The sequence below is a fragment of the Monodon monoceros genome, unplaced genomic scaffold (assembly GCF_005190385.1).
Source record: "Monodon monoceros isolate NGI ecotype Baffin Bay Population unplaced genomic scaffold, NGI_Narwhal_1 Super_Scaffold_20, whole genome shotgun sequence".
Lineage (NCBI taxonomy): Eukaryota > Metazoa > Chordata > Mammalia > Artiodactyla > Monodontidae > Monodon > Monodon monoceros.
The window spans coordinates 16,525,578-16,541,255 of record NW_021703777.1 but is presented as its reverse complement, the minus strand read 5'-3'; the positions used below and the strand labels follow the sequence as shown (position 1 = coordinate 16,541,255).

At 35.7% G+C, this 15,678-nt stretch overlaps 1 protein-coding gene across 11 annotated transcripts in view; it reads right to left on the bottom strand.

Annotated features, from left to right (window-relative positions):
* RAP1GDS1 (Rap1 GTPase-GDP dissociation stimulator 1) overlaps positions 1-15,678 on the bottom strand; it is a 164,110-nt gene that overhangs the window by 24,402 nt on the left and 124,030 nt on the right. For 10 of the 11 annotated variants that reach the window (XM_029234785.1, XM_029234784.1, XM_029234782.1 and 7 more), the window contains 5 exons: positions 8,972-9,115; positions 8,044-8,175; positions 6,736-6,870; positions 5,241-5,366; positions 4,331-4,470 (listed from right to left, as the gene is read on the bottom strand). In XM_029234785.1, coding sequence (XP_029090618.1) covers positions 4,331-4,470; positions 5,241-5,366; positions 6,736-6,870; positions 8,044-8,175; positions 8,972-9,115 — 677 coding nt within the window. The remainder of the gene's footprint in view (positions 1-4,330; positions 4,471-5,240; positions 5,367-6,735; positions 6,871-8,043; positions 8,176-8,971; positions 9,116-15,678) is intronic. The other variant, XM_029234783.1, reaches the window with a different exon arrangement.

The following is a 15,678-nucleotide window of genomic DNA, read 5'->3' as shown; positions in this document are numbered from 1 at the left end:
AGATACCAAGGGACGAGGATGACTATATACTGCTTTATACTGGTTACTCAGAGGCAGTTTATTTGAAACTGATACAGAATTCTTAAAATTAGTAAAGAATTTTATAAATATCACAAAGGAGCTTGTTGAGTAAAAAAGATCAAAAGAGATTCACAAGATACATATGCAGTCACCTAGGAAGGTTCCTGGGCTGTCATTTCATCCTCTCTTTTGTGATTCACCCTCAAAAGCCCACTGTAGTAGAAAGAAGGGAAAGGAATGAATGAATGAAGAAAATTTGCACATCAGAAATATCAAAAATCACCACCCCCCACCCTGACCCCTTAAATCAAAGCACAGCTTCTTTTCCATCTCATTTTTCTGGAATGAATATCTGAGTACTGTCCTTTAAAGCGCCTGCCCTCTCTCCTCCTACTTTAATAAATGCTTACTGAGTAGCTACTCTACAGAATCACTTTGCCCGATAGAATGGGGGATAAAAGATAAATGAAGCATTGTACTTGTGTCATATGACAAAAGAGGATTATTACTATTGACAGCTACCCTATATGGAGAAACACCTATACACTGAACAACACTTATACACTGGGTAACTTACAGATGGTAGCTCATTTTTATCCTCACAGAAAATCCCACTAGCTAGATGTTATCTCCAGTTTATAGATGAAGAAACAGAAGCTTAGATTAAGTTATGGAATTTGCCCCAAATCAGACAGTGATTAAATGGTAAAAAGCCAAGATTCAATCCAGGCAGTTTGACTACTAGGTCTTGTTTCTAACCATTTGTGGTCTATGGAAAAGCATACACACTGAATTCATCATAATGCCAAGCAGAGGGAGTCATTTAATGTGATCTGAAGGGGCTCTATGAATGTATTTTCAAGTTATATTTTTAACTTCAAGATTAAAAAAAAAAAAGAATATTAGCACCACTCCATAGAGCAAGAAGGTTCATCTGGAGAATTAAAAATAATTTTAACCAATACACTTCTAAAATTAATCCAGAGATTATTTTAACCTCTCTGAAACCATTTCATTTATAATAAGTAAACTGTAGATATAATGAGACGTTTTCTCTGGGTAATCCTTCTAAACCTTAGATATCTCTGGAGAGTCTTTAAGAATTTTGGAAATATTTTATAATGCTTTACAAAGTTTAAAACAATATTTTATTTCGTAATCCTCTTTTTCAAGGAGTTTTCTTATGGAAAGCTAAATGTTGGTACATATATAACTAAGGCAAATTATCTATGTTAACAGTCTCACATATTTAGCATTTATGGTCAGTTTGCTCTTAACTGCTGAGATAAATCCAGCTAAAGACTGTTGAAAATTGTATAACAATGTTGTTACAATGGAATGGTTTGAGACAGGCTTGAATTTGAGATAATCGATTTATAAGATTGTAGGCTGGTGTAGCTACTGAATCACCTACCAAAATTTTTCTTTTTTAATATTGTATCATCAAAGCTCTCAGTATAGGTTTAAGTAAATGTTGGATAAATAAGCAAATGACTAAGTATATTTGTTTAAACAAGTTTTTAGCTTGATACTGATGAAGAATGTTTTACTCTTACAGGTTAAAGAAAAGTGCCTACTCTGATAAAAGGGAATTTTTATTTTCCTATGGTAGAGGCAAACTATATTTCTTTCTCTGTTTTTGATATCTGCAGTCAGAAGGTCCAGCTAGTTGGTTAGGAGTCGTAGCCTAGGGCACTCTTTAGAGGGAAGATGTAATTTTACCTATTGGCATAAGCACAAGGATACACCATATATGGCTGAAAGGCCTAAGCCAGCATGAAACCCCATGAATCAGTGCAAACTTTTGGAGGACTGGACTCTAAGGTAGAATTCAGGGTGACTTTAAAAGGAGTAGAATATTCAAAGTACTTTAAAAGGAGTAGAATATTCAAAGTTTAAGAATAACATAAGGACAGAGCTGTGATTCACAACAGTTGGTTAAGCATATACAGGAATGTAACAAATTTGTACCTAGTGTTTAATTATTTTAAAAACTTACTCCAGAGCAGCATTTTCCAAAGTATGTCCAGTGGAATGTTAATAGATGCCTCTTGCAAAAAAGACCCACAGTTAAATAGCTAAAGTTAAGGAAGTTTCTTTAGAGCTTCTACAGAATTCTAAAGGCAAGTAAAGGGAATGCACTATTATCCTAATTACTCTGACCATGAAACCCTTTTTCTTGGAACATTTCTTGGGGTTATTATTCGATTGAACATATTTTGAGAAATGCTGTTCAAACAGAATCATCTATTCCTTTAATGTTTGTTAAATTTAAAAATAATTTAAATTCTAATCCAGAGCTCAAATAACACACCTTGTATTCTAATCATTAACATCTATGAATCAAGGTTCCTATTGCCTCTTAGTAGCAGTATAATCTCAATTGTACGAAACATATATAAAGGAAAAAGTAGCCTATCTGGTACTGAATTGTAAAAAAGTTATGATGTAACTATAAAGTTACAATCCCATATCATTTCAAATTGTTTTTTATTACACACACACACACACACACACACACACACACACACACACACATCTAGAAAGGTACCATCCCGTATTTCTCATAAGTCTTTTCAAAGAACCTACATGGTGATGGATGCTTAATGGGTATTTTATTTGAAAACTTCTGGGGGGAGGGAGTATGGTATTAGATAAGGGAAAGGGAATCTGTGATAATGAAACCCACAGAAAAGCCTCAAAACCCTCAGATCTCAATATTACAGCATCTGAATAGCTCTGGTTCCAAGATTTGGTTATTTAAGATGATGGAATGTATCTTCCTGTGGACACATTTTTGTGCCCACTAATGGTTTGGTTATACAATTCTGTTAGCTGTTAGTGAACTTAAGGTATATTATGGATTAATCAAGTCTTCGTTGGCCTAACCACCACAAGTAACAGGAATTTATCTGAGAGTTCCAAATTCAGATGCCAAAACATGGCTCTGTTTGTTGCAATCTAGTTAACAGAATTATGGTTTGCCTAAATGAAACCACTGGTAAGAATTCTCCTAGAATGGAGCAAAGAATTAGGTAAAGACTCTGAAAAGGATAGAAGAGTGATTTGGCAGTAAGCAAGTTAGGGAATGTCAGTTCTTCCCATAGTCTCTTATTTTCATGAATGGCATGATTATCCCACCTGGTACTAAGCCCCAAACTTGGAATTCTCTCTAAAACCTCCTTCTCCTGGGACCCCACTTTTGAATTCTGTCAATTCTGCCACTCATATCTTTCTCAAATCCTTCTTTTCCATCCTCACTGCTTCTATTAGGTTGAACCATACGATACTTGTTTCTTTGTGTCAAAATGGTTGAATACCAGCAACTTCAAATTGCTTAACCCAAAACCTTAATTCAGGCCTTTATCATCTCGCACGTGTATTTTTGAAAAACTATGTTTTCCTTGCCTTTAGTAAGCCCTAGAGTCGTCTTTCTAATGAAAACCAAATAATGGCACCCTGGTGCTTAAAATCCTTTGGGAGCTTCCTAATTCTCTATAGGATAAATTCATACGCCTTAAGCTGGCACATAATTCATCTTGATCCCCTCTTCTCTTCCTCTCTGGTCACTGTCTTTACACACTCTGCTCCAGCAATACTGCTTTACTTGCAGTTTTCCTCTCGGACTATGTTGCTGTAGATCTCTGTGCTGCTGACACACTGTGGTCTTTGCTTGGAGGCCTTTCTATGCTTTCTCTTCCCACTCTCCTCCTGAGAGATTCCCAGTTAACATCTAAAACATGACCCCTTCTGTGATGCCCAGACAGTTGGTCTCTCTGTCTTCTAAGTTATATCTGAATTGGAGTCTGTGGCTTTAATGCTGTTTTTATATCTGCCCTCCCACTGGACCGTTAATTCTTGAAAGTCATACTGTATTTTATAATATTTACACTGTAAGTACCAAAATGTTGACTGTGAAATGAACAAATGGGCCTGACAGAGCAGTTATGATGAAGAGGTAAAAGGAGTACCACAGGAGTTCATTTTGCTATGCTTTCTTGATACTTTCCATCTTGTCAACAATCAGTGAAAATGGATGGGATTTTAGGCTGCTATAGGTGAGACAGGTAGTAGGAAGGTCCAAGTTAACAGCTGCTTTTGCTGCAGGGAAAGATGCCAAGAGGTAGCATCTGATGGGGAGGAACATTCCTGTGGCCAACCAGCTGGAACAGTTACTATGGTGATGTCAATTCTTTATACGAAGGAGATTTACACAAGTCAAGGAATACCTTTACTTTTAAGCTTTTTCTCTTGCCATCTTCTTTTAATCTGTTTCATAAATAAATGAACGGTTTCCTCCGGGACTTACTTTTGATTTACTGTGTCGTATGAGGGCAGAGAGCAGTCTGTTTGACTCCCCCATCACACCAGCGTGATCTTTGGCTTCACACCATTCCACCAAACGCTCCACTAATTTAACATTCTTTCCCAGTTGTTCAGCAGCTTCTGCTATAGGAAAGAAGGCAAACCACAAATGAATGAATCACTGATCGGCAATCAACTGAAGTAACTGGTAAAGATGTAAGAGTGTGAAGGAAAATTACAGGTCTAAAAACAGAACACAACAATTTTATTAAAGCAAGAACTGCAAATATTCCGTATCTGATGGACTATTGAGATTTTCTATTCAGTTGTGGACTTTTATACAAAAACAAAATAAACAACTTTATACTCTTTTGGCTCAGCCTGGCAGTCTGTTAGTGCTTTGGAAAACTGTACCGAAGAATTTTGAGCAGTACTCTAAGGAATCAGTATAGAGAAGGTTTAGAATTTAGAAATAAGCAAATAAATGTAACTCATCCCAAGGATTGGTTTTCATTATTGTTTCTGTAAACAGAAAAATGATCTCCCTGTTTGCAAAACAAATTTAAAAAAATTTTGACTGTCACTGTATTGAAACTTGATAATTTTACAAGGTAAGAAAGGGTACAGAAAATGCCAAAACATAAAAACCCCTCAAGAACCACTAATAAATCAACCTAAAATCAGATTATATGTACTAATAAAGAGAAATGCAATATAATTTCCATTGAAAGTCAATTATAACAAGCATGGAAATTAATGAATGGGGGTTCCAAAACCAATCTCTTTTTGCCTTTTATTTGCTACTTATCTTTATGATTACATAATTCTGAAAGCTAAAAACAGGTCCTTTTTCCACTAGAGGCACATTAAGACTATTATACCAAAAATGCACCTTGAGAAAGCATTTCTCATACCTTGTGCATCTATTAACATTCTTAATGTTCCCAGGAGTTTGAACTGAACTGGGGGCATTTCAGATTTAAGAAATTTCAAAACTGCCTCTGTGACGCCAGCTGATAACATCTTTGCTTTATTTATAACTAGAGAGAGAGAAAAAAAAAACACTGATTAAAGTGATAGCATTTTTGATGATAATCATTCAATTCAATATACATTTTTTGAGTGTCTTATTATCTTAAGGCCCCATGTTATATTTGTCTACTTAAAAACAACATTGTTACTCTTCTGTTAATTTCAAGAATGGGACTGGGAATGGGAGGGCTAGGGGATAAGTATCCTATTTGTCTACAGGAGCACAACACACAAAATCACACTTACTTGCTTTTAAAATCTAATCATAAACTAATAATTTGTAAAGGAAATCTGACAATGTTGCCTTCTTATTTATGAAAAGCACAATTCCTCAACTTTAATAAATGTTTCTTTTTACCTCTGTCCTGGACCCAACTGTTCATATAGACATTATAGACATTAATAAACAATATTAATCTGCTACGTGGGCCAAATTGATTTCATATAGATTGCATTTTCATATAGTTATACTGTTTTACCTAACCAGAAATTTACCTTTAGAAAGTAGAATAAAAGGATAGTTTCAACTATATCCTGTATTAGTTCCCGTGATAATGTGATTTCAAAAGCCTTGTAATCCAAAAAGACACATTAAGGTTATTTAAAAAAATTGTACGTCTGCTCGCAGGGAAAAAGAATTCTTAAAAGTCATTCTTTAAGGGAGTCTGTTAATTGATACCATTATCTTACCTCAGCTGAAGATGCTTAAAAAATCTTAACTATACAATATGATGAAAATCTAGGAGTTCACAAAAAGTAATAGAATATTTGAATAATCTGAAAAAGGAAGATTATGCTTGTATAGTCTCAGAAAACTTCTTTAACATATGATCTCCATTTATTAGTAAGAAAAATGTAAGCAATCTGAAGACTATTTTTCTTTTCTTGGTCAGGGCAGGTCCACAAATCACATAAATATCTTCCCCAAACGACAGATCTTTATCTCTTACACAGTTGGCTCCCATTCTTTTTTTTTTTTTAATTAATTTTTATTGGAGTATAGTTGATTTAAAATGTTGTGTTAGTTTCTGCTTACAGAAAAGTGAATCAGTTGTACATATACATATATCTACTCTCTTTTAGATTCTTTTCCCATATAGGTCAGTACAGAATATTGAGTAGAGTTCCCTGTGCTGTACAGTAGGCACTATTGCTTTCTGAGCTATTGACCTTGGCTTTGATGTTGTTTCAGAGCAGTTTCTATGACTGAAACCACGAATTTCATTTAAATAATAGATAAAAATATTGGACTGCACTGAGAACGAGATAAAAGCATTTGAGCTAATAAAGAGGCTACTGATACAACTGTCTCAAAGCACCCCATCTCATAGATGACTTTTAGAATAAATCTCATTGGCTCCCATTCTTAAGTCTTACCTGGAATGGCTAGGTTTCTGAGGGCACTTAGTGCCGCGTGCTGCACAGTTACGTTTCCATCTTCTACATGTCTGTCCAGTAAATCCATAAGTTTTTCTACAATTCCATTGTCTACCATATGGATACAATTTCCATCTAAATAACAACAAAAAACATTTTTCCCTCTTTACAAATATCTATAAATATTTTGTAAAACTGATGCCTGCCCATTATCTACATTAGGGAAAATGGAGCTATAGGAAAATAAAATGAATTCCATCTTCTTCTTACAACAGATTTACAGATTTTTTTGTTTACTGACTGAGAAGTCCGATTATAAGATTCTTAAAATAGATAAAATTTTTAAAACTGGCCAAAAAAGTCTCTAGCTGAGTTCCTGATAATATATCAGAAGATGAGTAAGTAGAAACCACATGCTTAAAATGTCCTCCAATAGTTTCCATTTATAGTGAAGTATGCCAGCGTTCTGCGAACGTTACAGTGACAGTACTCTACATTTTGTCATCATGGCTGATATTTAAATTATTTTTTAAAGACAGAATTTCTGAAACATTTATAAAGCAGAGAGAATATTATAATGAACTACTATTTACCCCCCATTTAGCTTCAATAATTATCAATATTTTGCCAGTCTTAATTTCATCATTAAGGAGTTAATGATGGTCCCCAAAAGGAAGGAAGGAAAAATGGAATAAGTCATCTATTATAACATGCTATAACAAGAGTTAATACTCAAATAAAATCAAATTAAAAACAAAAATAACTTGTATTTCCTAGACACAGTATAAGTTTCTAGAGGGAATAGCAGAAGTGTCAGACTTCAGAAATATACATGGAGGTCTGGTGCCTCTGAAATTTTATTTAAGTAAATATTCTATCTTAAACCAGAGGATTACCCATGCTTAGATTTTATAGGCGTAACACTATAAATGAGGCACAATAATGAATACTCAGATTATTAAATCCAAAATAAAATCACCAGGCAAAAAAGTATATCCTCCCAGATCAGATGTTTATTAGAATGGGACTCAAGTTTATTCATCTCTGAAGTACACAGTGCTCAAAAGAAAGACTTCATAATCACTGTTCATGACCTTTAAACTATTAGAACTTAGTTGAATTGCATAAAATATGTAATTTGTTGGGAAAGTCAATATTAGTATTTCAGATTTCTGAAAAATTAAGGTAGTATTACACACAGATACTGCACACGCTTCTGAACTGTTTTCGGTTTAGTATACGTTACGGCAAAGCAAAATTTAAAAATACAGAAGGTCTGATTTAATAAGGATGAACTCATATGCTTACCATTTCTGGCAAAATTTGCAATTGCCAACGCTCCGGCAAGCTGTAGCTGGTGGTTATTTGATGGAATCCAAGACAGTACCCTTTGAAACACATTACCTTTTCCTCCTTCAAATAATTTCTGCATGGATTCATCTAGAGGTAAATGCAACAGGTAAGAGGAAAATACTTAGAAGTAACATATCCCTATTCTTAACTGAATACCCAATTGGGAAATCACATATTGATACTTCATAATCTACAATTCACAAAAAAAAAGTAATGACTCTATTTCTGAAATAAATTTATAAATTTATTTATTTTTGGCTGCGTTGGGTCTTCGTTGCTGCGCGCAGGCTTTCTCTAGTTGTGGTGAGTGGGGACTACTCTTCGTTGCGGTGCACGGGCTTCTCATTGCGGTGCCTTCTTGTTGCAGAGCATGGGCTCTAGGCGCACGGGCTTCAGTAGTTGTGGCACGTGGGCTCAGTAGTTGTGGCTCACAGGCTGCAAAGCGCAGGATCAGTAGTTGTGGCTCATGGGCTTAATTGCTCCGCGGCAACCAAGATGTGGGATCTTCCTGGACCAGGGCTCGAACCCGTGTCCCCTGCATTGGCAGGTGGATTCTTAACCAGTGCACCACCAGGGAAGTCCCAGTAATGACTCTTTTTCTAATAAACTTTTAGCAGAGACTGGACAAAAGGGCTTAGAATTTTTCTAGTCTAAGTCCCAAGTAGCCATCTCGCTTTTAGTCCTTTGGTGCCACAGCTGTCTCTTCTATATGACAGCTCTTTAAATACTGGAAGATGTATTTAAGGTTTCAAAATCATCACATCAACAGGATTAAATGTGACAGGAAAATGAGAAAATGCCTAATATAGTATTTATAAAAGAGACGATAAATTTTTAAATATCTGACAGTCATGTTCTTTCGTTGGCATAAATTACAACTCACCTCCAAGAAGTAATAAAACCATTAGATCTGAAGCGGTTTTGAGCTCAGCAATATCCTCCTCTTTGTCACTATCCACTTTCTGCTGAACAATCTCTAGTAGACATTCCACCAGGCCTGCTTCAACCAGCTGTAGCTTAATAGCATCTAAAGAATAATGTGAACAAAATAACCAAAATTTGAGATGAAATAGGAATTCTGGTATAAGGAATTTAATGTAAAGAATTATAAAAAAACCAAAAAAGTGCATGATTTAGATAACACACCTCTGAAGATTTGAGTTTCTAAAGGGCGTATCTGACAGTGCAGCTTAAATACACAGAAGCTTTATTTCATTTCTATTTGATATGATGTCACTTTTCACAATGTCTGGCAGCAACTAAACAAATTGATTCTCAGCACTGAAGGTAAGTAATATCATTCTACTGTTATTCTAGATATTATGCTCACATTTAAAAGGCAATACTATAAAATACTGCACACTGTTTAAAATAAAACACACATAACTGTTAAAACACATTCACTAATGGAGTTTGAATACAAAGATACTAAAAAGAGGTACTAGTAAATTTCAAAGTATATCACAGGTATGTACATTTGGATTCATATTTGTACAGATGTTATTTTTCTAGGGCAGTTAATTAATTTGTAACTTTCTGAACTTGAAACTCATGTTTTTAAAAAGCTTTTCAGGTTTTCATTAATTTGAAGCTTTCTTGGGTGATGGGGACATGGTGGTTCATTATACTATAATCTCTCTACATCTGAATAGGTTTTTTTTTTTTTTTAATAAATTTATTTATTTATTTATTTTTGGCTGCGTTGGGTCTTCCTTGCTGTGTGCAGGCTTTCTCTAGTTGTGGTGAGCGGGAGCCACTCTTCGTTGTGGTGCACGGGCTTCTCATTGCGGTAGCTTCTCTTGTTGCGGAGCACGGGTTCTAGGCACGTGGGCTTCAGTAGTTGTGGCACGTGGGCTCAGTAGTTGTGGGTCGTGGGCTCTAGAGCGCAGGCTCAGTAGTTGTGGCGCACGGGCTTAGTTGCTCCACAGCATGTGGGATCTTCCCGGACCAGGGCTCGAACCCGTGTCCCCTGCATTGGCAGGCGGATCCTTAACCACTGCACCACCAGGGAAGCCCCTGAATAGGTTTTAAAATTTTCACAATAAAAGTTGAAAGAAACAAATAACTTTCAAGTTTTCTAATGGATAACTAACAAACTAAGGAATTTTAGAGACAGAATTTACATACCAATTATATTTTTAAAAATTATCTTCATAGCAAACTCTGTGAGCCTATCAAATCGATATTGTTTGCACCACTAATATCTTAAATATTCTTTCATTATAGAACTTACTTCGTTGAAGATTTTATATTTGCATCCGTATCTGTCTCCCCCAATATACCTCATTCATCTTTGTGTTTTAACCTAAATTGGCCTACTTAAATATTTTGGGTATATTTGATACTGCTTAAGATAAATGCTGATCAACTGACCTCAGAAATACATTTGTTACACATAGATTTTTTAATTTAAATTTTATTTTCTAGTTGGATTTTATTTTAGTCTTCAGTTTCCCTAAGCTGTATATGCACATATCTACAGCAATGGCCGTTCAAGCTTTTTATTTGGAAGAAACTTTTTTATTTGGAAAGACTGTTTTCATACTTAAGACTTGTTCTTTCAGACAATTTTAATGTGTAAAAGTTTGGCTTTTTTCTGTCACTAGGATTGCTGATATTCTTTAGCATATTATTTCAGAATACACAGAATATTCAACCTGTAATATTTTTTTAAAAGGTATACTTGCACTGTGCCATGCTGAAAATAGGGAGTTTCCTTGGTTACAGAATGACAGAAGTAGAAATGTGTGGCGACTAGAATTGAAAGCCACAATGAAAAAGCCTTAAAAATACAAAAAACCTTGAATTATACAAATCCCAGTTTAAATGTTGGAATCACTCTCCTTTGCATACAAGGAAAACCAAGGATGATATGCTAAGGCTAGTCCAGAAACAAGTTTTCAAAAGTATCATTCAATCCACAGCACAGTTATAAAACACAAGTGAAAATAGTGGAGGACAAAACAAGAGAGAAAAACACTGTTATTTTGAAATATTGCAAGGAAGGGTACAGGTCATTCTCTGGCATAAAACTGACTGAAGGTCACAATGAAAATTTCCTATTTGGCCAAACCACCAAATGAGAGGAAAAATAAATTTCTTCCTAAAGAATAAGATCTAAGGCATTCAGAAGATTTAAAATGTGTCAGGATTAAAGTTTACAGACCTTTCCTCTCAACAGTTTAACTGTAATCACATATATATGTGGGAGGCTTAAATTGCCTTATTAAAAAGGATTAATGAGGCATTCTGCCAAAGCAGACAGCCCAGCACACATTGATCAATACCATTCTGCCCAAGGACATGTATCTTTATCACCACCGTTTGCATATATACGTACATATATGTACATACATGTATCATATATATGTACAGGTATATCTGTATAAATGTATATTTGAAAATCTTTTCTAAGTGGTGAAAAAAGCCCACAAATGCCGCAGAGTGCATAAAATATACGTTACTCTTAATCAATTATTATTACTAAGTAAATAACTGTGTAACTATCACCTAGATCAAGAAATTCATTGCCAACAACCCTGGAAGCCCCTCTGTGCTTTACTTTTTTCTATCACTTATCCCTCCCTTTCAAATCACCATGCTTTTTAAGGTAATCACATCCATACTTTTATAGTTTCACCAAATAATCATTCCTAAAAACTATAGTTAATTTTAGCTTTTTTGTAACTTCATATAAATGGAATCGTAAAATATGTAGTTTTCAGTGTTGGCTTTTTCCTTTTAATATGTTTATAAGATTCATCTACACTATTGGTTATAGCTGTCTTCATTCTTTCAAAACTGTGTATTTTTCCATAATATGGATATACCATAATTTATTTATTCTACTGTTAATGGATATGAGTTATTTCCATTTATTCATTATTATAAATAATGCTGTTATGAACATTCTTGTAATGGCTCCTGGTGCACATGTACCCATTTCTGGGTATACACCTAACAGTGGAATTGTTGGCTCACAGGGAAGGCATATCTCCAACTCAGTAGATACTGTTCTCCAAATTGTACCAATTTACACTCCCATCAGCACTTAATGAGTTTCCACTGTTCCACACCTTCATCGACACTTGGTATTATCACTTTCCGGTGAGTATACAGTGGTATTTTATTGTGGTTTTATTTTGGAGTTCCTGATTTTTAATGAGTTGAGCATATTTTCATGTGTTTATTAGCCACTTGGATTTTTATCTTTTGCCTTCTTAAATCATTTGCACATTTTCCCACTGGGTTTTCTACATTTTTCTTAATGATTTGAGGGAGTTTTTCTATATACATGTGTTGTAAATAAATTCTCATCTACTGTCATGCTTTTCACTCTTAATGGTGTCCTTTGAGGAATAAAAGTTTTTCCTTTTAAAATAACAAAATTTATAAATTTTTCCTTTATAGTTACAGCTTTTTGTGACTTAAGAAAACTTTCTGTACTCCAAGGCTGTGATGATATTTTCCTATCTCATATTTTAAGATAAACTTTCTTGTTTCAACTTTTACATTCAGGTCAATAATCTATCTGAAATGAAATTTAAAAAATAGTATTGGGACTTCCCTGGTGGTGCAGTGGTAAAGAATCCGCATGCCAATGCAGGGGACACAGGTTCAATCCCTGGTCCGGGAGGATCCCACATGCTGCTAAGCAACTAAGCCCGTGCACCACAACTACTGAGCCTGCGCTCTAGAGCCCACGAGCCACGACTGAGCCTGCGCACCTAGAGTCCATGCTCCACAACAAGAGAAGCCACCACAATGAGAAGCCCGCACACCACGATGAAGAGTAGCCCCCACTCGTTCCAACTAGAGAAAACCCATGCGCAGCAACGAAGACCCAACGCAGCCAAAAATAAATAAAAATTTTAAAAAATTTAAAGAATAAAAATAGTATTAAGTGGGATTGTATGAGTGTCTCCAACGGTTGTTTTTTCCATTCCCAGCACTGTTTATTAAAAAGATTGTCCTTTCAATATAGTTTTGCAGTGACACCTATTTTTCTTAGTAAAATAAACATCTACTAATGCAACCATTTGTTTCTGGGCTATCCTGTTCCACTGGTCTTGTCCATCTTTGAACCAATACCACATTGTCTTTTAAATACTACAGTTTTAACAGAATGAAGTTTTATTATTGTTATGCAATAAAATCAGTTCTGCTACCTTAGTCTCTTTCACAGTATCTTGGCTACTCTTGGTCTTTGGGATTTTGATGAGAACTGCCATAAGTCTTCAGATCAATATGGTGACATATAAGACCATTACAAAATCGAGGTTTCCAATCTATGGAAGTGATATAGCTTTGCACTTATTTAGATTTTAATTTCTCTTGATGACTTTCTACAGTTTCCTTACACATCTTTTATTTATTTATTTTTTTCAAATTTCATTTGATGGTATTTCCAAGATGACATTAAAAAGTAACAATTCTAACCATCTATTGCTTAAACAGGAAAAGTTTTTTTAAAAAGAATAACACCAAAATGGGCTTCCCTGGTGGCACAGTGGTTGAGAGTCTGCCTACCAATGCAGGGGACACAGGTTCGTGCCCCGGTCCGGGAAGATCTCACATGCCATGGAGCGGATAGGCCCGTGAGCCATGGCCGCTAGGTCTGCGCGTCCGGAGCCTGTGCTCCGCAACGGGAGAGGCCACATCAGTGAGAGACCCGCGTACCGCAAAAAAAAAAAAAGAATAACACCAAAACTGTATCTGTTAAAAGACTGTCATTGTCTCATACAGTCCCACCCTCTTCTTGAAATTGCAACACAACCTCTAGATTTCACAAAAAGAGAAATCCAAAATGTGGTATCTTCATAAAGAAATGGCACACAGATCTATGTGTTTTACCCAATGGCTTCAATAATTTCTTTGTCTGGGTCAGTATTGGTTTCTGCAGAATTGGAATGCTGTCTGGGATAATGACTATGGGTCATCTCTCCATTTGTAAGTTCAATCAAATGAAACACTTGCTTTTTGAACAACTAGCAAAGAAGAAATGAACAATGAAATCCAGTATTTGCTGGATATGAGGGTTGTTGACAACTAAGAATAAATAGAATAAATAATTAAAGTGAGGTAGGCTTATGTAACAGAATGTTATGCATAACTCTTAAAACATATTGTTGAGCAACAAAAGTTAAGAATACAAGGAAACTTATAGAAAAATGTCACTTGTGTAAATTATAAACAGATACATTCATGAAACTATATCAATACAATTTCACATAAGCATACACAAACACATCTATTACATGCATTAAAGTCGAATCCTCTGGTAAATGGTGTGCCTGAGGAAGACAGTAGTGGGGAAGGGCTAAGGAAGAAGGCTACAAGGAGAGAGACCTTGTTTAGATTACACATCTTTTATTAGCCCATTCTTAAGTATTCCTTTTTTTTTTTTTTTCGCCACGCTGCACTGCTTGCAGGATCTTAGTTCCGTGACTAAGGGTCAAACCCAGGTCCCTGGCAGTGGAAACAAGGAGTTCTAACCACTGGACCGCCAGGGAATTCCCTTAAATATTTCACTTTTTATACTATAGTAAACAGTGTATTTTTAAAAATATATTTTCTGTTTTTGCTGGTATGTAAAAATACAATGCTTTGGTATTTAGATGTTTTTCTTTGTCTTGCCTGGCAACCCAACCAAATTCTAATTTTAAAAATTAATCTATATTCTTTTTTCTTTTTTTTTTTTTTTTGCGGTACGTGGGCCTCTCACTGTTGCGGCCTCTCCCGTTGCGGAGCACAGGCTCTGGACGCGCAGGCTCAGAGGCCATGGCTCACGGGCCCAGCCCCTCCGCGGCATGTGGGATCTTCCCGGACTGGGGCATGAACCCGTGTCCCCTGCATCGGCAGGCGGACTCTCAACCACTGCGCCACCAGTATATTTTTGATATACATAATCATATCTATGAATAATGATAGTTTTATTTCTTTCTTTCCTATATCTTTTCTTTCTTTCTTTTTTACTCTACAGCACTGGATAGTTCCTACAATACAATAAGAAATAAAAATGGGGATGACCTTTCTTATTCCCAATCTTAAAAGGAAATGCTTTTTGTTATACCACTCAGTATGATGCTTTCTACAGGCTTCTGGTTATATATTCTTTTCATTCTCTTCTAGTGATGGTTTGCAAAGAGTTTTTAAAAATCATGGAAGGATGGTTAATCTTCTAAAATGCTTTTTCTGAATGACAAGATCATATGATTTTTTCCCCTTTATTAAGTTTTTTTTTTTTGCGGTAAGCGGGCCTTTCACTGCTGTGGCCTCTCCCGCTGCGGAGCACAGGCTCCGGACGCGCAGGCCCAGCAACCATGGCTCACGAGCCCAGCCGCTCCGCGGCACGTGGGATCTTCCCGGAACCGGGCACGAACCCATGTCCCCTGCATCGGCAGGCGGACTCTCAACCACTGCGCCACCAGGGAAGCCCGCCTTTATTAAGTTTTAATGTGATGAATTATATTGATTGCATTTGGAATACTAAACTACTTTATATTTCTAGAATAAATCCAATTTGGTATGATGATTAATTTTTAAATATATTACTGGATTTTGTTTGCTAAAGTTTATGGGGATTTTGGA